Here is a 27346-nt window from a genome sequence, read left to right on the forward strand (position 1 = left end):
CAAGCATGTGAGTGACCAAAAGGACTGAGATATATTTACGGGGGCTACCGGATCATAGCAAAGGGCAGCGGATTTAAGGAATGAGTGATCAAGAAAATTAGACTGGGAAAAAAGGGCGGCGAAATTCGTTTAGCCAGTTGGCAAAACCGTAAATCCGCCTCTGCTTACAGGTACCTTATTTTTGGTGAGCCACAATCATTGGGTACCTGTTTCTGATACATTTTTGAGTTGTAATCTGTTGGCATTTCTTTTACTTCTACAATGGATCGGATAAAGAGTCTTTGTAGCTATATTCTAGGAATTGGATTGAACCACGAAATTGTATCTAAGCAGTGTAGCCTATGTAGACTCCAAAAAAAATTATTTTTCTGAAAATTTTATAACTATAGATGAACGTACTGGACTGAATGATTTGCAGAGAAAGCCACGATTTTTTTTAAACTTAATCCTCACGCACTCCTAACAGCCGTAAGATCTGTCCACAGAATTTGTTAGACATCCGTGCCCAAACCGGGATTCGAAACCAGACCTGCGCAAAGGCTAGGTCTCTAACCACCGGACTGCCAGGCGGAAATTTTCGACTCATTTCATCTGGCTGGGAACGCAGCAGCGAATTTTCGGGGTTATTTTACTTGTGTGGCTTATACGCCATAGGGGAGAGAACTCTCGCACGGGTAACAATTAACGATAACACCTCTGAAACCATGCGCAATCTTTAAGTTATTAGCGGATAAACTGTATTTTCAAGTTCACGGCCTTGTTCTGTAGAACTTGGCTTATTCTTAATGCGTAGTCTCACTTGGACCAACACCACACTAAAGATATATTTCTAGTGAGGTGTTGACACAACCTGAGGACCTCGTGGCAATTGGATCTGCTTACAATTTGCGACAGTTGGCAGGCCGGTATTTTTAGCTGGTAGTGGCTCGTTTAACGAGCATCATGGGGGGGGGGGGGCCCCGGGCAAAGTGAATTTTTTCTGAGACCCTACTAGGCGAATTCTCAAATTTGAATTCTCATTTTTGTGAGGCCCTCTTCTTGAGGCCACCCGGCTGTGACCGGGTGGGTCCATGCGTTAAGACTGCACTGCCTCAGAAGAATCCATTTTATCAAAGGGCTATAACAGCGTCATAAAGCCCAAGCTAACTATAGAAACTGCCCAAAATCTGTCCAAAAACTCTACATTTACGTGATCTCTAGTTTTGCAATATTAACTTTCCTGCATTTGTGCCATCCTTTTGAAATGATCAACTATACAATCAATCGAAAATTCTAAGGTTTTCTGTCGGATGCTGGGAAATTCTATATTAAAAATAGTTGGTTTTTTGTGGCGCCCCTTTTCTCTTGATGCCCTAAAGCACGTGCTTATTTTGCTTAATGGTCAATTCGGCGTTGGGTTTGTCAATGCTATAATCTTTCCCTACACCTCCAGTTTGCACCAGCTAAAAATCGGAAGAAAGCCTTACGCCATTAAAGATGTCATTTTCCGGGGGGGAGGTTAATATCCGATGTGCCGCTGAAGTGGTTAACTAGTCCACCGCTGACTGCTTCGCAGAACGTTTTTTGCAACGGCAAATCAGTTTTTAAAACTAACTCAAATGTTTTGCAAAATAAAGTACTTGGCTCAAATTGTTCTGGAGGATATTATCCTATGCATATTGAAATTACTCTGAAAAGAGGACTAAGAAAATTTTAAAGTGCATAAATATAAGGTATTTAATAGAAAAATGATTAAATAGAAGTTTTCTAACAATATTGTAGAATAGCGCTTACGGTGCGATAATTTTAATTAATGAAAATGTAGTGTAATAGTTGAATTATTTTCTGCACACCCACACATTACTAATATTTTAGGCTTAAAGCACTACTGACAATCCACTAGATAAATTGACCTGTTTTGGAGTCGAACCTTCAGCGAGAACAATTTTTATTTCGCAAATCAATGTATTGAATTTCTAACATTGATTAACGCTAAGTTTATCAACTAATATAAGTTATTAATTGTTATTGAATGCCTTCAAATTGAATTGCTCGTGTTTGCGATAACAATCCCAGGAAATTCCCGGGATTAAGCATTCCAATTCCCGCTTTCCCGGGATTGAAAAACCTGGGAAACGTTAATCCTTAGTTCACGGACCCACGCGACATCGACACGGATTGGTTAAGTTCCTAATGTGTTTGATTTCACCCCTTTCCATCACCGTTATTGGCAGCATTTGGTTTCGTACTTAGTGCGTTAAAAAGGTGCAGTCCGTCGCACAATACACCGATAACTAATTTCTCGAGTTGACGGCATCGGATTTCTAGAAAGGAGCGTATTTATATAACCATGAAGTGCGAATGCGTTAAAGCAGTTTCTCAACTTGAATTGCTGCGGTCCTGGGATATTCTAGGGGCCACAAGTAAAATCAAATGGAAGGAGCTATGACGAGTCACGCTGAAAAGGCCAGAGCTGGAGGGGGTGTTAACTTTTAAAATCCATGGAACCAGGACGATGTTAACGCGTGGGCCTTTCCGGGCATGGCCCGAAGGCCTCGTGGTTATGGGGGGAAGAAATTTCTACATGATCTGTTGTAGTAGCATTGGAATGTTACTCGTGTAAGTACGCAAGCTATCACTTCCAGCTAATGGACCTTAAATTCTAGGGGTCCCTGAATATAAACTCCACTCGGTGACCATGATATTAAGACTGCACAGCATGAATCTCTACGAGATGATTAGCTGAACTAAAGCTCGGGTAAAATTTACAATTTTTGTTTATCGAATTGAGTGGATTTATAAAGGATCTTTTGGATTAGGATGGAAATCCTTGGATTAGACGGGGGCCGCAAGAAAATATGGTCGGGGCATGGGTGGAGAAGAGCTAAGTTCTGAAGAGTTAAAGGATTTACGGAGATGAAATATGGTGAAGGAAATATTCATGTGCTTTTTCGAATTAAGTAGAAACTGAAAGCAGGTCGATAGTTCGGAGATGGACCTTATTTTAGAATTTTTACATTAAAATTTACTTTTAAATACACTTCAGGTGGGAGATATACCCGGGGAGGATCCGGGTTCGAACCCCACAGTGGTGGTCGGCTGAAGTTGGTTTTCTGTGGTTCCCAACTTCAAGGCGCGAATGCGAGCCGATCTCCCTGTTGGTCTCGCCACAGAGCAAGTCCTACAACGATAAATCATTCAATCATAACACTTCACTCATAGTTAGAAAAAAAACTGGTGGCAGATGGCAGCACTACACATAACAAACATTACACAGAAACAAACTTTACGTCAGGTCGCACTACACGTACACGCACATTCCCGCATGTACCGATTCGTTGAGGGGTTCCGTGGGGGGTGCATTTGGGGTGTAGCAGTAGTAGGTAAGGCCTCCAAAAAATGGCTCGGGGATCCATGATGTTCTTAAGTCAGCCACCTCGTTGGGCAATTTGCCTGTTGTGGCGTTGTATTTGTATATATTGCGGCCAATTCGCGACGGGGCCGGCTACTTCGCGAAGTGACGGGAGATCCCTGGCCAAAGCTGGTTGTGCTGATGTAAGACTACCCAGTAAGAGCCAAATTTTTTTAATCGCCAACGCGTGATACATGGCTATATAAAGTGGCTGTATTGGATCGGACCCATATGACGAGAAAAAATTGAGAAGTTTGAGAAAACTATAAAAATTTCTTAAATTTTGAAGGAAAAATGATTACCGCATTGTAACAGCCGTTTGGGTTCCCATAACAAACGTGGACATACCGTATATACTCGTGTATAAGCAGTTTTTTTTGTGGAAAAATTCGTTCCTCAAGTGGGGGGGGGGGGGGTCGGCTTATACTCGGGTTAGTTTTTATGGGAAAATATCACCCCCCCCCCACAATCAGTCATTTTTGTAGCAGTGTTCGAGAAACCGGCATTATTGGTATGGGATATGTTCAAACCCCCGAAAATGTCGGACGAGGCAAAGAAATCTGAAACATCATTGGCTTTGATACCAGATGGGCTAACGTCGATTGCAAAGCCTTATGTGAGCATCAACAAGCCTTTCAAAGACTGAGGAATTTGTGGATCGAATGGATGAGTTCCGATGATAAAGCAACCACAAAAGGTGGTGCCTTGAAGAAACCTGGCATTGGCCTAGTGTCCCAATGGGTACATGAGGCGTGCACTTCTGTCTCCACCGAAATTATCATCCGATCCTTCAAAAAGTGTTGCATTAGCAATGCGATGGACGGAACTGAAGATATCCTCTTTGAAAGTGACAATGGCGATGACAACGTACCCATCATAGGGGCGATGCCGCACCCTATGATCTGATGGACTACAATGAGCTTAGACTCAGAAGAAACTGTTTAAAAAGTTTGAATCGTTTTCTATTGTAAATTTCCGTAAGCTATTCATTTTGCATGGAAATATAAGATTTTTCTTGTCAAATTCGGACATTGGCCAATTTCATTAAATATTGACCCGGGTAATTTCGGGCTTTAGCAGTAACATACGCCACAAGATATATATATGGTCCGGGGGGGGGCATTCGACGGTTAAAAATATTACGGTTGTCGGAAGCCCTATTTTCGTTCATTTACAGGGTGATTATAAAGTTCCCGTACTGAGTTTTTCTCAAACTGCTTACCTGAATACATTTTTGATATCTTGAGGCTATGGGAGATTTGAAATTGTTTTCTATCACCAGGTGAAAGTGGTGATTTTTTTATTGAATTTTTATTTTTACCATTGACCATACAGCGTACATGGTTTCAATGGAATAAGTGCTCCAGAACGGGCTCTACATAGGTCGAAGTGTCTGTATACAGTACTGAAACTTTTTCAGACCAATGTAGCACCACCCGTTCTGGTAATTTTTTTTTTTTAATTCAATTGAAAATTGGTATATACGCTATATGCTCCAGGGGAAATGTAAGATGCAATAAAAGCTCCACTTTTTCACCTGGTCGTCGAAAATTAAACTAAATTCAAAAATCTCTTCCCGTGATCTCGTTGATATTCTAAAAATTTAGCTGTATTCGGATACCCTTTTTTGAGGGGGAAAACTACACTCGGAGTACCACGGGAACTTAATTATAAATTACCCTGTATATTAAAACCTTAAGTTTTAAGTGATTTTAAACTTAGTTTAAAAATGAATCTGAATGAATGAAATCTTTAAGACTGTTTGCAACGTGACATTATGCAAACTAAGTTCTTCACAAAATAAAGTATCATTAATCCAATTTAATATACGGCAACTTTTATCTGTATAAAGTTTTAGTATTCATCTATAAGAATCCTGATTGGTATCCCAGAGTGAATATACAAAGAGGCACTGAGATCACAATATTTATATCAAATACCATTATCTAAAAAAATTTTCAAAAATCAATGTTCTTGCTCCAAGAATATGTAGAGAATTTGATATTGGACAACAATCATTTTGTTTAAAAAGGCTATAAAAGATCGTATACTGGAAATAGCAGATACGGAGCGTTTCGTTCGATAGTTAAATTTTACTCCTTATATCATTTGCAATTTCATTATCTTTGTTGTGTAAGGAAATGTATCTGTTTCGACATATCGGACTATAGTTTAACATTTTAAAGTAATATATTTGGTGTGACTTGCCTGCAGCAATTTTAGTAAACTATATGTATGTTGCCAGAAATTCTTCATGTAATGTATCAATACGACCCATGGAAGGTTATTTATATCCCTTTGGGTCGAAAAGTAGTTTTTTTCCATTGTGCTGTTTGTTCAATAAAAAAAAATACCCAGGATATAGTCATGAAAAATTTAAAGTTACAATTTGTAGTGAAATTCAATATTTTCAGTAAATTTTGATAACTTGTGGCTCAAGCTTTCTCCGGCCGAGTGCAGATAGATTAATTTAATTTTCCCTTGAATTTCCCCTTCTGATCCTTCAATTCTGATTGATATGCGTAAAAATTTATTCAAAAATTAAATTGATAGCATGTGTTGGAATGATATTTGTTTTGATAAAGTTTGGAATAATCTCCATTTAAAAATCGGTTCTGGGAACATTGGCTATTAATAGGTTAATAGCGTTTAGAATATCTGTGGTTCTACTTTACTTCAGCATATACTCCTGATAATCTAGGTTGTACGGTTTACCTTTGCAGAAGAATGTTTGAACTAAGCGAATTTATTGCACTATTTTTAGACATTGACCCAAAAAAGGGAGTAAAATGCATGAGTAGTCAATTCCAGTGCGATAATTCAAATTGCATCCCGATGAAGTGGCGTTGCGATGGAGAGCATGACTGTACAGATAATTCTGATGAGAAGGACTGTGGTAAGTATTGGCTTTTGGTATATCTATTAATGTGTTTAAGAATCTAATTGTTAAACTGCATACTGAATTTTCGAATTTTGCCGTTCTTGGTTTAGTTTCTACTCGGTGTTTTTAAAGAGATCTGTTTATAGTTGAGTAGAATCGTAGAAGAAACTAAACCAACTTCAGTGAATGGCCATGCCATTAAATCGAATTTTAAGAACGTTATCATTAAGGACTCGTTTGCTTCAATCTGCATTGTAAATGTCTTCAGCAATAATATGAATAACTAGCTGTTACCCGCAGCTTCGCTCGCGTGGATTTGGCAATATAGAAATTATTCAGTGCCGATCTCCCCCCCCCATATAGCATGACCCCTCTTGGGGGACGAATCTTCTGAATTCGTCTTGGTCAGTATTTGATAATGTAGATGCCCATTCAATTTCATATTAATAGCTTCAGCAGTTTTGGCGTGGCGTCATTTGTCCTCTTGGAACCCTCTTAGGGGTCGAATGTTGAAACCCCTTTTTTAGTTGGTCTTTACTTCATGAAACAGCTTTGACCGCATTTTATAATGGCTTCAGCGGTTTCGGCTAGGCGCGATTTCTCAACTTTTACCTTTGAACCCCATTTTGACACTTCAGGGGTGGAATTTCGAAAACCCCCTCAGTGGGTCTACGTCATGAAACAACTTTTTAATTGATTACTTTTGATATTTATAGCTCCAGCGGTTTCGGCTCGGCTATGATGAATCCGGACATGTTATCTGATGCACTTATATAAATTATATAATTCATATTGATCATGAGACGTAAATTTTTAAATTTTCGTCCTCAGAAAACATCACATCATGCGATGGATTTCGATGCCATGACAATCATTGTATTCCAATGAGGTGGAAATGCGATGATCAAAGAGACTGCAGCGACGGTTCAGATGAATTATTCTGTCCAAATGCAGGTAGGTGTAACATTCAGATTGTGCAGGGTGTCCCATAAGTTCATAAAAATTGAATGAAATAGTGTATTTGAATGCGGTTTGCTAAATTTCAGTTTTGCTACTGAAAAAGTTCGGTTCGAATTTTTGTCGATAGAAGGCACTGCCAACACAATCTATAGCAGGCCACCGCGTGAAACTCGTGACATCACTGTAGGTATTTCACCTATAATCCTTGGATACACTACAAAAAGGTAGATGTCACATGCGTCAGCCTGCTACATCCAATGGCTACTACCAATGGCCTACCAATGTAGCAATGGCCTACTATCCAATGGCCTACAGGCAGGGACGGACTAGAGTATTTTGCGGCCCGGTGCAAAAAAAAATTGCCGCCCCTTTGAACAGGGGTTTTCCAATACACAGGGCATCCATGGGTACTCTGGTGTCCACTAGGTTCACACTGGTATCCGAGAACGACTGTAAAACTACTTCGTGGTTGTAAAAAAATGTCATTTGGCAATAAATAAGGACAAAAGTGTTCGCTTTCCAGTGAAAAATTGCTAGTGCGCCCCCAGCCACTTGAAGGTTTAGGGCTCTAAGGGCAAGAAAACAGATTACAGCGGATCCCACTTCATGACGGTTTTTCAAAAAACCGTCATGAAAACCGTAAGCGAGAAAACGCTTCAAACTGGAAATCTTAATAAGAACTTGTTAGAGTTAGGACCACGAAAATAAGTCCTAAGCAGGAAAACGTAAGCAGGACCGACCGTATCTACCCTGGCCCCTCAACCTTAGAGGTTCTTTATCTTGGACTGAATTTTAAGCTATTGCTTAGTTAAGAAGTTGAAGTCGGAATGTAATCAAAACATTTTTATCCTCTTTTGCGGCCCGGTGCGGCCGCACCCTTCGCACCTGTCTAAGTCCGGCCCTGGCTACAGGTGAAATAACTTCAGTGACGTTACGAGCTTTGAGCGGAAGCCTTCTATGATGTTGGTACTGCACGGATACAAATCGGTCCTATAAAATGCTATGAAAGATTCATTCTGAATTTTCCTTTTCCTGGCTCCTAAATGTTTTCATCGTGATGCTGGCATTGGTGGATAGAGCATTATTGAAGTGCACTCATTAAAATGAACTCTGCCATGAATCCCCGGCTGGAGCTTTACGAACGTTTAAGATACAAGAGATTGAAGGAAGGTTCGGGTCCATCACTTCCTTGCTGCACCCTCTATCGACAAATCTTATTTAAATTTTTCTCTAACAAATATCCCTTCGTGAGAGTAACTTGTTCGTAAACCGCATTGGAATAAATTCCTTTCATTTTAAGGTTTAACCCTTCCAGCAGCAATCCCGAGGTATTTCGTTAAACTTGATTTGCTTTATTTTCGTCGCCCCGAGATGTTTTTAAAAACGCAATATGAAGCTGTTTTTTACAATAAAACATGTTTCCCATTCCCCCCCCCCCCCTCCAACTAATCGACTGCCAGTGAGCAAAATCAGTTCTTCAGGTTTAAATAAGAAGCGTGAAAAATATACACTCGGTATATATATTTTTTCCCCCAAAAAGTATATCTGGAAAGCCACACGTTTTTGCACCATAGTGAAAGAAAAGCTATGGCGGAGTGAATTCATATTGATTTTACTTAATAAAAAACATTTCTTGGTGGGGGGGGGGGGCAGTTATCTGCTCACAATCAGAAATTCTTTAGGTGGTAATTTGGGAAGGTTTCACGATTTCTCAAATGTGGCAGTTATAATGCGGATCAGGCAAATTTTAGAAATCGCTTGAAGGGTTCCATTAATTCGTAGTTTGACGCTCCCCTGTACACTATTTTAGACTAACGTATCGGCAGATGTTAAATTAACATTCTGCCCATTCTATATAGTATACCTAACTTCAGTTCCAAATAGCGTGTGGACTTAAGTTCGTAAACCGAAAGCCGACTATCTGAATTCGTCAAAGTCCGTAAACCAAATTTTTCGCAAACTGAAACAATTTTTACCATGGGAATTGATGTGAAAATGGATAGTTTTCTGGGATCCCGAAGATTTTTTTCTAGTGTCAATTTTTGTAACACTGCCTTAAGCTAAAGTGCTTAACGTAAAACAAAGTGAAATCGTACTGACACAACTTTCCTTAGACAATCCCACCCTTAGGAGATAGCGGGCTTGTATCCTATACTAGAGCAGAGCCCATGTCTAGTTTCACCGATTTCATCTATCAATCTGTCAAAGCCCTCGATATTTCTGCCTACAATGTAATCTGGCCACAATGCTCTGAACGAAATTCATGGTTCTGTAAGTCGCTTGCTGCAAAGCTTTATCAATAAGGACTGCGCGCGGTAGGACATTGTTTCCGCAAGTCGGTGAGTGTTAATTCTGTGTCAGATTGTTGCAAAACATCTGCAGTTTCTTTTAATGTAAGCCTTCTCAAATTATGAAATAAGTTGGTTGTTTTTTTTTTTATCCGTGAGCTAGATAGTCGTATCGTCGACGTCCATATTTTTTAGGCCATTTTTTCAGCCACTTCGTTCGCAATTAGCCTGTTTTGTATTTATCGAAAGGAACTTGGAAGGGGGGGGGGGCACAAAAATCTTTTCCTTCGGATTTAGTCAAATTTTTATTGTTTTGCATATTCGTAAACCAAATTGTACGCAAACAAAGCGTTAACTGTCTTGTCGCAAGGGGTTGATTATCAAATTATTTGGTCACTGTCCTAAAAATCGAAGTTTCCCTTAGGTTGACAAAGTTTTCATGTTTGAGTGCAATATTCGTCAAGGTATTGGATTCAAAATGAGGGAAAGAATGACAATCTCATTATGCTGTTTTTTCCAGTTTTTTTTTTTTGAATTGAACGATCTCTGCGAATATTACTTAGAAATATGGAATTTCTTTTGTTGGGCTCGGGGCAACTTTTTAATTGAGTTTTTAGAATAAGGAGAGTTGTATAGCAATAACCCCTGGCACTATAAATGGTATATCTTAAATCTACATTTCATTTGAATACTTTTCTAAATGGAATGTGTTTAGGATCAACGGTTCGCCAGTAATTTGCGGCAAAGGGACTTGAGGAATCTCCCTGTATTGTATATTTGCGACAGCACTACACGTTGGTTTCGGGCGAGGTGTTTTCGGTGTCATTCTCTCGAATTCTGTGCTCCACACAATCTTGCCACACTTTGGCAATTCTGGTTGTACTTTACCCTCGTATCGTGAGATTAAGAAAAACGGATATAAATTTGAAGATTTCCCGGATCTTGAGTTTACGATACTCTGAATTCAATGAGTCGTAACACATGCTTTTATAGCGCTCGGATCAGATTGTCTAATCCGAAATCTCATCTCAGACTTTGTTCATAAACGGCAAGTCGAAAATCGTAAGTTCACTTTGGGGTGCACAGATCATGACATCCAGCTACCACGATTGTCAGTGGTACTTGCGAACTTTAACTCTTTTTAAAGGAAGTATGGCGGCTCTTTTCAGCAGTTATGGAAGAAATTCGACAGCAACTGTCATTCATTTGGGAAAGATTACCACCCTCGCTCGACATCTATGTTTGACGCGTCAAAAGAAAATAAAGTTGCGTGCTATAAGAGGTATGACCATTACGTTGAATGCAGAACATAAAGGAGTAAATGGAACGCATACAAGCTCATTTTCAAATACCACTTCCGAAATTCGAGGAACAATACTTCATTTAAGGAATTTATAGTTAATGATTTAAGGCCCTGAAATGTTTTGAATTTGTTCTGGATAATTTCCCCAAAAACGAAATTTGAGTTGTGCTGAAAGGGTATCAATTTAATTGCTTCGAATGTATTCATTCAGGAAACTAATATTGTCCCGGAACTTTTGCCAGTATGGGGGCCAGTCAAGTATTACGTCAACCAATTTCTCCCCTTGTCAGCAAAACTTCGTCACCTCCTAATGTTCGAATCGGACGTACGCAGGGAGGCACGAGCCCCCTATGCACTTCCCAGACGATTGAAGATTTGATGCAAAAAATTTAATATTTTCTTCCGATGTTTTAGAATCAATTTTTGTCTGTTTTAATACCAAGTCGAAATACCAAGTCCTAAGAAATTCGTTGCGACCCACCCCTAAGCCTTTCCTGCCTCCTCCAAAGGCCGATCTTGCGTACGCCTGATTGAATTGCTCTTCCAGAATGTACATAGTCTGACTGCCATTGCTGTAGTGAACTTTGTGAAAATTCCCTTGCATACACAGCATTCTAGATAGAATACGCCATGTTAATTTCTGGTTCAAGTTATGCTTCAATTAATGGAGTGGTGTAGATCAGTGATTGAGAGAATCTTTGGGCGTCCCGGTAAAAAGATTTACCGTAAGTGAAAGGCCCGTTCATACACACAACTAAAGAGAAATGAATGGGGGAAAAAACTGCGATCACTCACGTCCGGTGTGACTAGTGTTAGAGCCCGGTATTGGGCCGCGGCCGGCGGTTGAAACACTGGTATAGATTGTTGCGAAGTACCGAGCATTGAGATCTCGTCTTCATGGTTTCTCAAATTCCAGAGATGTTGATCAATCAGTGAAAAGATTATTCAAATTACTGTTTAAGCAAACTCCTTTATTTAGCTATCGATGTGAAAAATGGAATTATTGCATCTTGTTGTGCGGATGTCCGATTTTTCGCTAGTCAATGATTACAATTTTTTCATAGTACTGGGTTTACCCACACCACGCTTGATCAAGTATTTCAGGGGTGTAGTTTTATTTCAAGTGAAATACACCAAACGTCTGTGCGTAGGATGGGATATTAGAAACAAACCAATTGCGGTCAGAGCTTTCAATCGCACAAGAAACTTATTGATTATTTTTGTCGCAACTCATTTTTTGCACCCGAGGGCTAATTAGACCGGGACCTACAATTTATCAGATTCCGAACGGCAGGCTTTTTACTCATCCCTCCCTCATCCATAATTTTTATCATTTACTCATCCATAATTTTTATCCTTGAACGAGATTTGTACAAGACATTTATTCGAACCGTTAACAAGTGCTCGCGAGCAACGGGGTGAAGATGCCTGGTCTACGTCATAAAGGAGCATACTGTATAAAGGTAGGTGAGATGGCCAATTTTTCCCCGATCAAAACCATGCACACCCTCAGTGAACCACATCCCCCCCCCAACATTCGAAGAATATCCACTTATGTACAGAGTTCGGCAAATCACTCGAACCGACCCTCCCCCAGTGAGACTAAGTAGGGCTCGCGGTCTAAGTCTGTAAGGGATTTATCAATAAAGGAAATGTTTTGGCCTTCCCAAGTGAAGATGCCATTAAGAATAGTTTTTATGAAGGGTGGCCGACATAAGCATTCAAACCCCCCCCCCCCCCTTGTCAGCAAATTTGAAACTTCCCATCGATGCTGACGTAATACTTGAATGGCCCTAATGTTTTCACTCTTATTGAGGCATCGATCGTCAATTTTTCTATATTTCATTTAGTTTTCCTTAAGTTGCCATTTTAATCTTTAAGTTAGATTTAGGATTTAGTTTTAAAACTGGCTTGTAGGCATTTTCCCATCATAGTTACAGCTGATTCTCGAGTTAGTGGATTAAGCCCTACTTTGTTTAGTTTCATTGTGTAGCTAACTTGTTGATAATTTCTTAGATATCCATTGCGGTGAAGATGAATTCAAATGCTCTTCTGGCTCGTGTGTGGATATGAGCAAGGTATGCGATGGAAAGCCTGATTGTATCGATGGCAGCGATGAAGGCATCAAGTGCAGTAAGTTAAACTTCAAATAGGGTTGACTAACATAAATACAGTAAAACCTCAATAAGTCGTCACTTAAGTTATCGAGAAATTGACTGCTTAAGCGGAGTGACGACTTAAACGAAATGCCGCCAGTTTCAATGTTTATAAATTTTAAATGATATTCTTTATCAAAATATAAATTAAAACTACAATATTAATATTTATAGATAATTAAAAACGTTTTTGAACTTTTAAGCTTTAAATATTCATACTGTATTATAGTTAAGTACACTGGTAAACTTACGACTTATACCAATATTTAAGTAATCTCTAACAGAGGGTTAAAATTTGACTTGTGATCCCTGGGCAGGGCAAAACAGACATTAGAGCCTCAGCTGGAGAAAAAAATTATCTTTATCAACAGATATAAAATGCTTTATCAACAGATCTTAAATTTGAAGCCCCAAATTAATGAGGGGGGGCCCCCCCATGCGAGAATCGGGTCCAGCTCGAACAGTCCTTAACGCTTCAAGAACTCTTTTTATTGGAAAATGAACTTTCTCGGTGTCACTTTCTTTTGTATTTGAGCTGCTTAGTTTTGGTATAAAGCATTTATTAGTCTTTCAAACATAGGAATATTGTTTTTATCAAGCTTTTTCTTCATAGGACTCATAGAAGAACAGTTGATTTCTATACACGAACTTTTCCATAGTGACGAGTTAACCGAGGTTTTAATATCTATGGAAGCCAGATGAGACTGAACAAAAATGACTTACTGAGGTTTTACTGTATTTAAACGAATCGTAGAAACCACCGGAATGAATAGAAATAAATAGAACCTTTTTTGGGTTTGTTGTTATTTATACAATTGAATAATCGACATTTAGATTTACCTAAAATTTCAAAAAATAACATGGCTATACGCGTTTCAGAAATGCATATAGCCATCTTTTATATTTTAAATTTTGGGTAAATCTAACGTCTATTATTCAATTGTATTAAACATCTAATGCAATGCTTTAAACTGAGAAAAATTAATGCTAAACAGCATATATAGTTGTGAATATTTTAATTTTTTGCTGCATTTGGATATTTTGGTATCTATATTCATTAGGCTTTTCAGCCTCAAATTACTTGCTGTTCTTACAGATTCGTGTCATTAAGTCAATCCCGCCTTTTATGAATGTGTTCGATAAATTTAGATTAATATACCTTAAGTGTATAAAGGCAGCACTATACCAGCCTTCCTTTATTGGTTACAGGTATGTTTCAAATTTTAATTAATACAAGAGTACAAATTTCGAATCTTAACTTGATTATCTCTAATTGAATTCTTAGTACTCTTCTCGGATTCAAATAAATACAATGAAATGAGAATAGAATTTTTTTTATAGAATAACACACCGTGAATTAAATTTTAGGTAATCTTTGTTCTAACGCATCTTGTGAGCATGACTGCCACGCCACACCCTCGGGAATACAATGTTTATGCAGAGCTGGTTATGAACTGAACTCCGATAACAAGACTTGTTCGGGTAAGTATAATTGGGATTAACTGTATAGTTTGCTTCATTATTAATCGAAGAGTTTAATTGAACGGTTGTACAATATTTTTCTTGTAGACATTAACGAATGCAAAGAAGTTGGAGTCTGCAGTCACACCTGCACAAATTTGCCTGGAAGTTACGAATGCTCTTGCTTAGATGGTTACGAAGTTTTTAATGGAACTTGTTTGGCTACAGGTAATTTTTTTAATTTCTCTTGACAAGAGCCAATTGTGGTTATAGCTTTATCTGGCTTTGAAATAAGTTGGGGGGGGGGGAAGAGTTTTAAATTTCCTGGCTCTTTTTAAACAGACTTTTTAGTAATGTGCCAAAACCCGTTCAAACTTTATTTTAAAAAATAGTCTATCATCCGAAGTAGATCTAATGAAGTTCAAAGATTGAAGTTTCATCCTAATACATTCTGAATCGTAAGACTATGGGTCGGTAAACAATTTTAATTGGCGATCTACTGATGACTACCTTCACCAAAGATCAATGTATGATGCACACAAGAGCTGCCTTTGTGAACAAGCTTTATCAAAAAACACTGCCAGAAGTAGACCTTATTATGTATTTTAACCCACACATCTATCATTTAATCTGAATCTCTTTTGAGAAATGGGATCCCTCGATCGAGAGAGGTTGCAGACTGCTGCATTAGACAACTGTGCATTCAACCTTTTTAGATTTCATTTTTTACACCACCCTCACACAAATGAAGCTTTAAACTGCCATATAGATGGAAATACCAATGGAATGAATTTAAACGTATTTGTGCATAAGTGCAAAGGTTTTAAGAACATTGGACTACATCTGTAGTTTACGTATATTCTATTTCTTTCACATTTATTCCGGCATTTCGTCATACTTGAATAAATAAAATTTCTGTAGAGCGGATAAATATCTGAAAAGAATCTAATCGAACCGCAGGCCGATGTGGACCCTTCGTCCATGGAAGGGGGTGGTGGCACACTTGAGCTAACGGCCTTTTAAGGATTCCAGATCTTTTTTAATTTTACTAGGACAGTATTTCAGTCAGATCATATTGATCTGTGGTGTCCTTATAAGAAATGACTAAAAGAACTAAAGTGATAAGAACATACAATGCCACCTAGTGTTGTGTAAGGGGAACTAGGGAGTTCCACCTCGGACATCAAGTAGACAAGATGTCTAAATGTTCTGTTCTTTCCGCTTTATAAATTCTTCCTTTCTATATATATGTAATCTATCTAAGTCTAACGTAATAATAAATACTCATCAAAATAAATACCCATGTGTTATCCACTCGGCTAACAAAGTGTTAAAAGTAAACACAACATGATCAGTCTCCGAAGATTCTGGTTTAGATCTGCTCCAGAATGAGACCATCGATAGACTTGGAAAGTTCGTGCTTTCCTATTCATGCAATTCCGTTAATGACTAATTTTATGCTTGAGAAACACATCTTTGCCTAGAATAGAGATGTTTGTGAAATTTAGGATGAAATTTAATTGTGATATATCTTGCTTAAAAGTTTATACAATCTGAATTGTAAGAACTTCAATACTTTTCAGGTGATGAACCTTTACTGGTATTTACTAGCTCGAAAGATATCAGAGCGTACAAGGTGCGATCAAAAATATACTTTCCTATCCACAACGCTGTTAGCAGAGCAACTGCAGTTGATGTTGATCCAACGGAATCTGTAGTTTATTGGACTGAAATATCTAGGAATGGATCAAGTATATATGCCTGTAACTTGGACGGAACAGACTTTAGAGCTGTTATAGACCACGGTAAGATAAGTCAGATTTAATCTCATTAAAGAGCTAAAGTTACTTCTGCTACTGAAAACTAGTCTTGTAATTACCGAACAAATTTGTAGATACCTGGAATTAAGTCTTTTGATCGACTTGAACTAGTTAATGGAATTGAGATTCACGCTAAAGATATTAATGAACAAAGTGTTCATTCTTTATTTTAGGGTTGCTTGTTCCAGAAGATGTGGCTGTTGATTATATAGCTAAAAACTTGTACGTAACTGATTCTGGTTTGAGGCAGGTCTTGGTGTGTAAAACTGATGGTTCGACATGTCACGTTCTCCACAAGAGCGGAGTAGATAAACCGAGAGCTCTTGTACTTGACATTAGCGAAAGCTTGATGTACTGGTCAGACTGGGGTGACAAGCCTGGTATATATAAAAGCTTCATGGATGGAACAGATAAAACTGCTTTTGTGTCTACAAACTTGAAATGGCCTAATGGAATGGCAATAGATCACACAACTAATCGTCTATACTGGTGTGACGCTCGTTTATATAGGATTGAATACATTTCCTTGGATGGAACGAATCGAAAGGTAATGTGAACTCGTTAGAATCTGATTTTAAACAAAGTACACTGTGTTTAACAGAACACCTTATTTGGAATTGTGAAATACGCATGACGGCCCTTAATTATTATAGACTGGGCTTCTAGGTAAATCAATGTTCCCATTTTGACCTGTGAAGAGAACTGTCAAAATATTCAGCTAAGCAAAATCATTCATTTTTTTTGGTCTCCACCTTCCCACTTGAATCTCGTAAGCATTCGCTCAAAATAAATTTTACTTAGAGCCACTAGGGTCTGAGAAAACTTCAAATTCTATCTGAAAGTCTCAATTAAGCCAGTGTGATAGGTCTATCACAGGCCTTTTCCTAGAATATTAAAAGGGGGAAAGTTGTCTAAATTCAAAGGTTTTTGTATATAAATTTCGAATCTTATCTGCTGAAATTCAATGTGTAATTAAAGTAATATAATTTTACAAATTCTAGTGTTCGTATAATTATTAAATGCCTGGTATGCAATATCATTTATAGATTATCGGAAATTTAATGCATCAATCTCAACTAATTTTAATTACTTCAAACACGAAAATCTATCAAATTTTATCTTGGAATTACGTATATTTAGGTTCTCCTCCAGGAAACAATTTATCATCCGTATTCTATGGCCATTTTCGAAGACACTTTGTATTGGACGGATTGGTCAACGTTTTCAGTAGATACTTGTAATAAGTTTACGGGACACAAGCAAAACTTAATTGCTAGAGAGAATGGAAAGCATGTGATGGGAATACACGTATACCATCCCATTCTATCAAGACACAGTGAGTAAACTTTCACCTTTATTTTTAGTACTTCAAGTGACACAATTCAGACACTTATCAAGCTTTCAATCTCATTTTCAGCGAGAAATCCTTGTTGGACAAGTTTATGCAGTCATATGTGCTTGATCGGTGCTAGAGGAGAATATCGATGTGCTTGCCCACCCGGGTTTACGCTTTCGGGAGATGTATCTTGCACGTGTAAGTTTTTTAAATTTCAGCTATTAGAAATTGACTATCCAAAATACGGATTCGAAAGTTTCATATCGATCATAATTTAAGAGGTGCATGGATTTTCAGTAAAGCATTTCCGATAAACTGTCTCAAATGCTTCTTGGCATCGGCATTGGTGCATAATTTGTTGTGATATGCCAGATTAAATTCCTGACAGGGCCACCTTGACATCATGACCTAGCAAAGATTTTTCAGACTCCTCTACCTGGTTAAAATACCATTACACTCAAATTGAATAAGATCTTGTTTTCATTGTTCCCCCCCCCCCTCTGCACTTGAAGCTCCCGTGCCGAGGGGAGGGAGGCAATGCTTTAAGACTGTACTGCCCGGAGACATAGAGGCCTTTCCTTTGACAATTAAATTCGAGTAAATACGTTTTCAATATCTAAATTTTTTAGAAGCGCTGTATTGCTAGCTTTATTTTAAGCCTTGTGGAGTTACTATTAATGTAGTTTTAACCATTTTACAATCAAGGACATAATATTGCCTCCAAACACAATCTTTTCATCGCAATAAAACTTGCAACCCAACAAAAAGTTACCTCCGTCATGAGGTAAAAAGCTACTATATACATGTACATTCACTGTATTTCTTTCCACTTTTATCTAAGTTTTCTTTTTATTTTTCCTAACATTCCATTACGTTAGAACAAGGTCATTTATTGCAGATTCGTCTGATCAATCAAATTTCTTGCCAATCGCTTGTAAGTGAAGCGGTTTTTCTATTTGGAAGACTTTGGAAATTTATATTGATGCTCTATCCTATTGCAGAATGTTTTTAAATTGGATTTTATAGGATTCTATCCAGATATGTATATTTGAGAAAGTTTCTTTTTTCGTGAGCAATGAAATTTCAAATTTTTCAGAATGCATTTCAAATGTTTTAGTTAAAGCGAATTTCTAAACAATTTCTTAAGCGTTCATACATAAAAACTAATGTAGATTCAAAGTGTTTAATTATTAAAACTGAAATTTCAAGTATTGGGTTGACTAATTTAATACCAATTTCTTTGTAGTGAGCACAGATTCCGCTCAAATATTTGCCACGGCAGATTCTAGCATATACCATATTCAACCAGAGTCCGCAGGGAACAAATTGGTCACGAAATTGCCTATTTATAACTTCGAGCCGATTGGTGATCTTTCTTACGACTGGAATAGGAAGGTTTTCTACATCAGCAACTTGAAAAGCGGCGAAATTTTAGAAGTGAACGTAACTACACTGTCAAAGAGGTAACTTTTGCTTTTCTGTAAAAAACTTTTGCCACAAGTCAAATGATCTAACTTGCGGTGATGACTGCAGCATCAATGACGTTGTTGTACCCATTTGATTTTCAGAGAACTTCTTGGGACACACATCGATGTAGCTGAAAACTTGGCTTATGACTGGCTTGGAGACAACCTTTACTGGACTGACCCTGGCAAAGGAACCGTTGAAGTTCTATCACTAAAAACCATGAGCAGGATGGTACTGATATCTAATCTCACAGAAAGTACAGATTTAATTATTGTACCTGAAAACGGGTGAGTCTTTCACGAGTAATACATTTATAGGTTCACTCTAATTTGTTCTAGAAATTTTTAAAGATGTGTCTGCGTGTTTTATTCTATACATAAAAAAATCAATGCCCCCCCCCCCAACCTACGCCCATGTTGGAAATTTTGCTTCACATTGTCCGTAAAATGTAATAGCCTGCAGAGGTTAATTTCTTATTAAGGATGTAGAACGATGAAGTGAATTTAAACGTGAATCGTTACCTTGCAATACGTATTTTCCAGGTTTGGTTATCGTATCGCTCTTCATAAAATGGGATATTCTGGGATACGTGGAAAATTGATCATTCAGGCATACTTCCAGAGATACGACACAAATGTGTTATTAAATTCCACAAGCCTGTACTCAAACCTAAAGAAACTGTCGTAGAGATAAATCCAACGATTCTCCTCAACAACTGGGGCGTGACATCAATTGTATCGTACAATAACTCTTGCGATCTAAGAATTACTTTACAGTTTAAACTACCATCATTATACATAAATTACATTAAAATTCTAATTAACCGGTCCCAAAAGTTCGAACCACTAAGATCTACCAGTAGACGTCAGGAAGTTCAAGTACATTGTATAAGGTGTAGCATACAGCGTGTTGATACTCGGAATATATATGTGTATACCAATATAAATGTGGCCCTTTTTACTGTAAGAAATGGAAGAAAATGGCTTGCAGCTTAAATCGTTCCATTCTAGCCAGCAGAGTTCCAGTACGTAAATCACTTCTTAGCCTTGTAACCTAAAATAAGTGTTTACGCAAAATCGCAGAATGAGTGTTTCATGACAATGTTCTGTGAAAATTACAAAACACCAGATTTGTTGAGATTTTTTATAAATAAAAGTTGCGAGTCTAGTCAGACGTCCACTTGTATACAAAATCACGCAACACGTGTTCTGCGACTTGTCGCTCGACTAATCGAGTGTTTTGTTGTGTGACTCTAAGTGTAGACGGCCCTAATAAAAGGGTCGTGTGTATATATGGTGAAGTAGACGTTATTTCGTGTCACATCTGACGAAGGGTTCATCTTTAAAAAAATTTTGACCTTTTGGGTTAAATTGAACCAATAAACATCTAAAATTAAACTCCTGTTCCTCGGTGAAGGGGTTGGTGTAACGAAAGATCAATATATTCACAGCCAGTGGCGGATTACCGCACAGGCGCATGAGGCGCGCGCCTGGGGCCTCGGCAGAGCGGGGGGCCTCCAAATAGTTATGTGCTTCATCCTACATGTGAATTTACATGCGCATCAACAAATCTCTTGAACTAAGTACAGTATCTGCTCTCCCTTTTTTTTTTTTTCAACCGCAATTTTTTTTTATTTTTTATTTTTGTTATTTTTTGTATACTGTACGTATGAGTTATGGAAGAAAAACGGGAACTGAAAGAAAAGAACAATTTACAAGACGCAGCTCTCAAGGGCCAGTTCTTCCCCGACAAAGAAAGAAGAGACATTGTAAAGCGATCATTCAGGGAGGGTCATTTTCAAACAGTATTTCCCTAAGGGCACAAGCAGGAGGAGGGATGAGAACAGCAGGTCCTAATGTCTGTCCGAAATGAAAATTGTAGTGAAGGCATAAACAGATGTCTCATTCCACAGTATTAAATGCTTTTATGGGCGCCGATAATACGACAGCTTTGGTGTAAGCTTTTGTATACAGTATAATGGATGGCAAGATGGCTATCGGCAAGCGGCGACATCGACAGGAAGAGACAGTCGTACTAATTAAAATGAATGTAGTAGAGCTCTTATTGTGATTTTGTCTCCCACTTGTTTGAATGAAATACTATAAGCTGGTTCAAACAACATATACATTTGCAATCTATGACTGGAACCATACGACCATATGACAAAAGAAAAGTGGGGTTTGAAATGAATGCTGAATGACATGCATTCTGAATCACGTGATTTTTCTGTTGCTCTTTTAACACTCCCTCCCCGGCTGAAAAAAATCAAGGGGGTTTCTTTTCCTTCTTTCTAAAGAAAAGAGCTACATTTTTGGATTGGTCAAGGAGGCTTGGGTAGACAACATCTTTGTGTCAGACCGAAAAGTGTTTATTGTTAATGTAATTTAATGTGTGTTATTGTAATGAGAAAAATTTTCATGCCGATCCTCAAGATTTCCTTTAGGATTTAGATTGCAGAATCTCCAAAAATAACGGTAAGCAAAACTAAAAATATATAAATTATCTGATAAATTTTTATTTGAGCATTTCAATTCAACTACAGTAGTCTCTCGAGAATTCGGTCGTGCTCTAATCCAGCACGTCCAGTAGTCCAGGATATTTAGGTGGTGTGGTGTCACTTTTCTCCTGATGCCCTAACCCCCTTAACACGTTCTAATATTTCTTAATTGCTGATCAAGTCCTGACTATGTCTTTGCACGAAATTTCATATATTATTTCAATGGGTTTCTTCAAAGTTAATCCAGCAATTTTGGTAAAATCTGGCACACCGTGGTGTAATACGTACCGGATTAGCGAGAGTCTACTGCAGGGGTCTTCAACCTTTGAGGCATAGCAGGCCATATTGAAACATTTTATAAAGTACGCGGGCCACAATGTTATACAGTGGCATTTTTCGTTATTAAACGAAACGGGGGGGGGGGCATAATATAGAAGATTTTTATTCACTCTGAATACAAATAATGCAAAGGCAAAGGCCACAACAGGCAGAGTGCCCAACGAGGTGGCTGAAAGAGAAAATAATAATAATCAATATAATAATAGTAAAAATAAAATAGAATAAACAAATAAAAATAATTTCTAAAATTTTTTTTAAATAATTTCTTTCATTGACAATAATTTTAATTCATTCTGAAATAATTTCTTCCATTAAAAATATAATTCTTATATTTACTCCGATATAATTTCTTCCCTCTATTCCCTCTATTGAAGAAATGTTTTTCTATTAAATATTATCAGTATCTTTATATCAAATCAAATATATTATATTTGAGATATTATCAAATCTTTATTAATCAGTAATATTAAATTACTAAAACTATGACGGATCTCCATTTTTGCCGTGTGGCTGAAGGCACCAGGACGGACATCTTAGATTACTAAAAATATGATGCAGAATTTTACTGTGGTTTTTTTTTTTTTTTTTTTTTTTTTATTTAATGGGAGTGTTATTTTTCATCTAGTACCAGAGAATATCCTTATATTTCCTTATCTTATTTTTGTGTTTATGGTTTTGGTGATGCAAAAATAAAAAAAAAGTTATGATTTTTCATAATATTGTTCATTTTAGTGAACCATCTCGTTCTTATTAGGGCCAAAAGGGTGCAGTGGTGGATAAACGCAAATTTGTGGGTGGGGGCGGTGGTTGTGACCATGTGTTCAATTTTTCAGGACGGTTCTGATTTCTTTTGGAAAAAATTCTGAATTTTCCCCTTTTTTTAAGCAAATTTATTTTCTTGGTTTGTTATTCAGTCAAAAACGTAGAAAACATTTTTCTTTCCATTTAATTTTTCTGATCTCGGGGGGGGGGGGTGACAGCCCCTACCTTTAATCCGTCCCTGATAGGGGGGGCCTCCAGATCAGGTTGCGCCTGGGGCCTCCCAAAATCATGATCCGCCACTGTTCACAGCGACAACTTTGAGGCCTCTACTGTATCTGCTTGGGTGGCACTATAAAGCTGACGATAATTTGAAAAGTGCCTGAAAATATTTGGTCTCCATTTATAGTTTGATCTTCGTCTCCATTATTGGAAGCTATCCCCATGTGGCTGTATATGATATGGATGGGTCAAATAGAAAAGAAATAGCGCCAGTGACTGGAACTCCAACTTGTCTCGCTGTTCATCCAACATATCCTCTACTTTATTGGTACGATCGTAGCACTGAAATAATATTCTCAGTGAATTACATGAAGCCTTCGAAGTAAGTCAACTTTTATGTTTCATTCAAATTTTCTTGAAGTGCGTTGCTCTATTTTAGCTATGCCCGAATATTGGGTTAAATTGTATTTGTAATAGGTGTAATGTATCTTGTATATTAAATGTATATGTAGTCTGAATCATATGCGAGCTGAAATGTAATTAGGAATCTAACATCTTTCATTAAGCCAGATATAAAATTAGAGAATTTTTATTAGTTATACAGTACTTCTGTCTGGTACAACACCAAGAGGAGTTTGCTTGAATAACTCCCACTAATTGTTTTCTGGACTCCATAAACAGTCGAAGCTCAAGAGGAATAAAACGTTCGAATTATCCAATTAATCTATACTGAATCCGTAAAATGACTGCAGATTGCAACTTAATATTTATAAAATTAATCTAAGTAATCTTAGCTGCTACATTCCTCAAATCGGCAATGCTGTAGAATTTGTTAAACATGTTATATGCCTGATTTTACAGAAACTAGCGAAATTTTAAAAATAACTGAAGATTAGTTATTTGTATGCTAATATATTTTCAATAAAATTTAAAAGCTGTTCAGTCAATGCATAAAAATTAACCTCTGGAAACATTTCGGAATTTTAAAATAAGGATGGGATAATATTAAACGAAGTTTACAAATTTGGCATTTGAATCCTTTCTATTTGGACAACCCAGTTAGCACAACGATATCGTAGATACCAGTCTGATATCTAATGAATGATGCATCGTAAAAAGGTGGAAATTTTTAATTGTCTATATCAAACTGTGTAGTAAAATGTATTCCCTCAATAAACGCAAATCTTTCTCTAAAATAGTCTCACTTTTACAGCATTTCGTTTCGGAGAATATCTTGCATGCTAATTTTTTTTTTAAAATCCAAATTTCTCTGGTCCAACTTTTTCTACGTTGGACGGTATCGAAAACTCTACGTCATTCTATATGGGTGTGCTACTAATACTTTACCGCACACCAACTCCGGTGATATTGCCATACAGCAATTTCTAACCAGAGTTGGGTGGGAAATGGGCAACTACTGACGAATGATCCAGGCTCTGTAGGTAAAGAACTTGCTTCAAGCGTTCTATATCCGGATTCGAACCCATGGACCTTGATAGTAGCCTTCATAGTGGAAAACGAGCATCTTACCACGGCGCCACTTAGGCGCTGGGTGTACTACTGGGGCAGTAGTTCTGAAATTGTTAATCAGCGATCCAAACATTGACTAATTCGGGTACGGATAAACCCCTTTACGAATTTATTTTGATCATGTGCTTTTGCTTGTTTCCGATCGTCTAACTGGTATTTTTTTTAAACAATAAATCAACACTAAAAGTAAATTTTAAAATGCCGTCTTTTTTGTATGTTGGAATTCAAAGGAAGAAAGTGCTCGTGTTTTATGTTGCCATAAAACCTGGGGTTATGTTTAGGACTGATCCAGACAATTACTTAACTTTACTTCTGGCTTGAACAGCCATGCTAACGTTGTCCTCAGAGTAAAGGTGGAAAAACTGCACCCATTGTATGCCTAAATTCAGAAACTTTAAAAATTTCAACAACAAAGTTGAAAAATTCTGAAATGTTGGATTTGTTTAATCAATTTAAACATTTTTAACAAAGTGGCCAATAGCCCTGGATAATGATTAGGCAAATTGTTTGAGAAGTAACTGCCTGTGGATTTTCAACCGTCATACAAAATTTGCTCGTACTGAATTTTTTCCCTTCGAATTATCCAAAATATTCGGAGAATTGAAGAAAAAATTAACTTCTGAGTTTCTAATTTTAAAAAAAAGTTTGAATTAACAAAGTTCTACCGTACTGTATGTATATGTATATGTATATGTGTATGTATGTATGTATGTATGTGTATGTATGTATATGCATTTTCGCTGTAAATTTATATAACAATAAAATTTCGAAAATGTTTAAATTTTTTCTTAAGCTTGGAATCTTCAAGAACATAAAGCTCTTTCGGACAATATTTTGATAAATTTTTCAAATTTCAACGTTGGAAATTTAAGGAAATTATATTTATAAATATAACATAAAAATATAACATGTATCACAATCGGTCCGATTTTAAGATTTAATAATTGTATATATCTTTCAGCTCTAAAAAGATCCAGAAGAGAGATGTTCCAAATGTAACTTCTATAGCTGTGAGCGAGAAATTCATTTACTGGTTAGAATCTACAAGTAATAAACTAAACATGATGCATACTGATGACAACAGGTCAATCTTTCATTCTACAAATATTCTTGAGGATTCAGCCATGTCAAACATTCGGAAAATTACATATTTCGTGCCAAAGAAAGGTTAGTGGAGACCTCGCTGTCTTTGAGAATTTATTTGGCTTAAGATAAAAGAATAAAATTCTACAACTTTCTTTAATAGCAACATCGGCGTGTACAAGAAACAATGGTGGATGCAGTCATATTTGTCTTGTTAAGCCTTCGGGCCGCACTTGTCGTTGTCCAGCAGGCCGCAGAATAGCTAATGATGGCGCTACTTGCGAAGGTAAACGTTTTCTTTATCGAGCTTATTTGTAAGATGTTTTCCCATTGTAACAAACTCGATGGTAATTGTGCATTGACCACCAATATAAATTGGGAATCAAAAATCGTAAACTACATAAGCAGTATCACGAGATCCAGGTTTAGTCAGCTAAATTGAAGTTTTAAATTTTTTCCTCTGAATGTTTGAACTTGATGCTTTTATTTCAGTTGAGAAAGTCTGCAGTTCGTCAGAGTTCCGTTGCATCCAAAGTGGGAAATGCGTACCTTTAGACTACAGATGTGATCGAACCCCTGATTGCGATGATGGTTCAGATGAGGATAATTGTGGTAATTGGCTTTTTCAACTCCTCACTTTCGGTTGATTTTGCACGTAATAAGCATCTTAATGTTAAACATTAACCATTAGTGGCAATCCAGAGATATATCTCGTAAAACTTGTATTTTATTTCTATCATTTCAAAACATCTGGTTTTTAACTTATTTCCAATGTCTCAATTACAATGCGGATCAGGAAAATTTCAAACCTCTTAAAGGGTTACGATAAAAGTTCATATGCGCAATAGATTGGTTTTCAAATTTGTTAGTCTAAAATGAATGTTAGTTTTTATGTACAAATAATCTTCAAGTTCCATTGAAACTATTTTGTAAGCATTTCGTGCTGATTAACTGCGGTGGAGGATTGTTTCCTGCTCTTTACTTCCAAGCATTTCATGAAGGAATGCTGCAGACTTACATGCGGAACAATATTGTATCCTGATACTTAACCAACTTCAATAGTGTATGGTTGTATTAAGAATCTGAGCATCTTTTTAACCTGTGATTAGTTTCCCTTCTAAATTCACTACCTATTCCGTATCGCCGCTCCTAGATATACTTGCATAGTACGCAAAACCAGTTATTCCTAGCTCCGTGATAAATGACATTGGTAATTTTCGGATTATTTGCGTATACGAAAGGTTGGCTTGACTACCCACGATAGGTAATCTGTTAGTTACAGTAATTAGGACGGGGAACCGTATGCAGTGATATTGTCACTAATTTAGTATTATATTTTAAGTATAGTTCGACTGCCGGGTTTCTGTCAGGGCAATTGTTCCCTTTCCAGTTAGGGAAGAAACATTATCACGCTATGTGGGGAAAAAATCTCAAGTCACTAAACACGTATTCCAATGATTTCTGTTTTAGCTTTAGTTTTTCCCTATGCACGAAATGACGACTTATCAGAACTAGTCCAAGGTAAATAGTTCTTAATAAAGACTTGCTTTTACAAATCGATTTTCACTTTCTTGCATAAAACCTAATCAAAGGAGCAATATTTGATTCAATATTTATTGATATCACTCTGTAGAGTTCTGAAATAGTTGTTGCGATATTTCAGCTGCATCTCCTGCGAGATGCCCGGATGGTGATTTTCAGTGTCGAAATGGTAGATGTATACTAAATACATGGAAGTGTGACTCTAGAAATGATTGTGGTGATAACTCCGATGAAGAAGGATGTCGTAAGTATGAAGTTTGGCACTTGCAACCTGGCATTTTAGTCTCTGCCCTTTTTAAACGTTTTAGTTT

The 27346-nt window shown here is 37.3% G+C and overlaps 1 protein-coding gene across 3 annotated transcripts in view; it reads left to right on the forward strand.

Annotated features, from left to right (window-relative positions):
• Positions 1 to 27346, forward strand: part of LOC149065497 (vitellogenin receptor-like) — a 59743-nt gene that overhangs the window by 10830 nt on the left and 21567 nt on the right. For all 3 annotated transcript variants that reach the window (XM_089253755.1, XM_089253756.1, XM_089253754.1), the window contains exons 3-18: positions 6156 to 6287; positions 7104 to 7226; positions 12840 to 12956; positions 14348 to 14461; positions 14549 to 14668; positions 16024 to 16245; positions 16434 to 16807; positions 17401 to 17596; positions 17678 to 17794; positions 18843 to 19059; positions 19165 to 19350; positions 23068 to 23262; positions 25372 to 25577; positions 25657 to 25779; positions 25986 to 26105; positions 27157 to 27279. In XM_089253755.1, coding sequence (XP_089109881.1) covers positions 6156 to 6287; positions 7104 to 7226; positions 12840 to 12956; positions 14348 to 14461; positions 14549 to 14668; positions 16024 to 16245; positions 16434 to 16807; positions 17401 to 17596; positions 17678 to 17794; positions 18843 to 19059; positions 19165 to 19350; positions 23068 to 23262; positions 25372 to 25577; positions 25657 to 25779; positions 25986 to 26105; positions 27157 to 27279 — 2685 coding nt within the window. The remainder of the gene's footprint in view (positions 1 to 6155; positions 6288 to 7103; positions 7227 to 12839; positions 12957 to 14347; positions 14462 to 14548; positions 14669 to 16023; positions 16246 to 16433; positions 16808 to 17400; positions 17597 to 17677; positions 17795 to 18842; positions 19060 to 19164; positions 19351 to 23067; positions 23263 to 25371; positions 25578 to 25656; positions 25780 to 25985; positions 26106 to 27156; positions 27280 to 27346) is intronic.

This window comes from Pholcus phalangioides, unplaced genomic scaffold (genome assembly GCF_987345545.1).
Source record: "Pholcus phalangioides strain wild (caught in Gottingen) unplaced genomic scaffold, Ppha-v1.0 ptg000039l_1, whole genome shotgun sequence".
Taxonomy (NCBI): Eukaryota; Metazoa; Arthropoda; class Arachnida; order Araneae; family Pholcidae; genus Pholcus; species Pholcus phalangioides.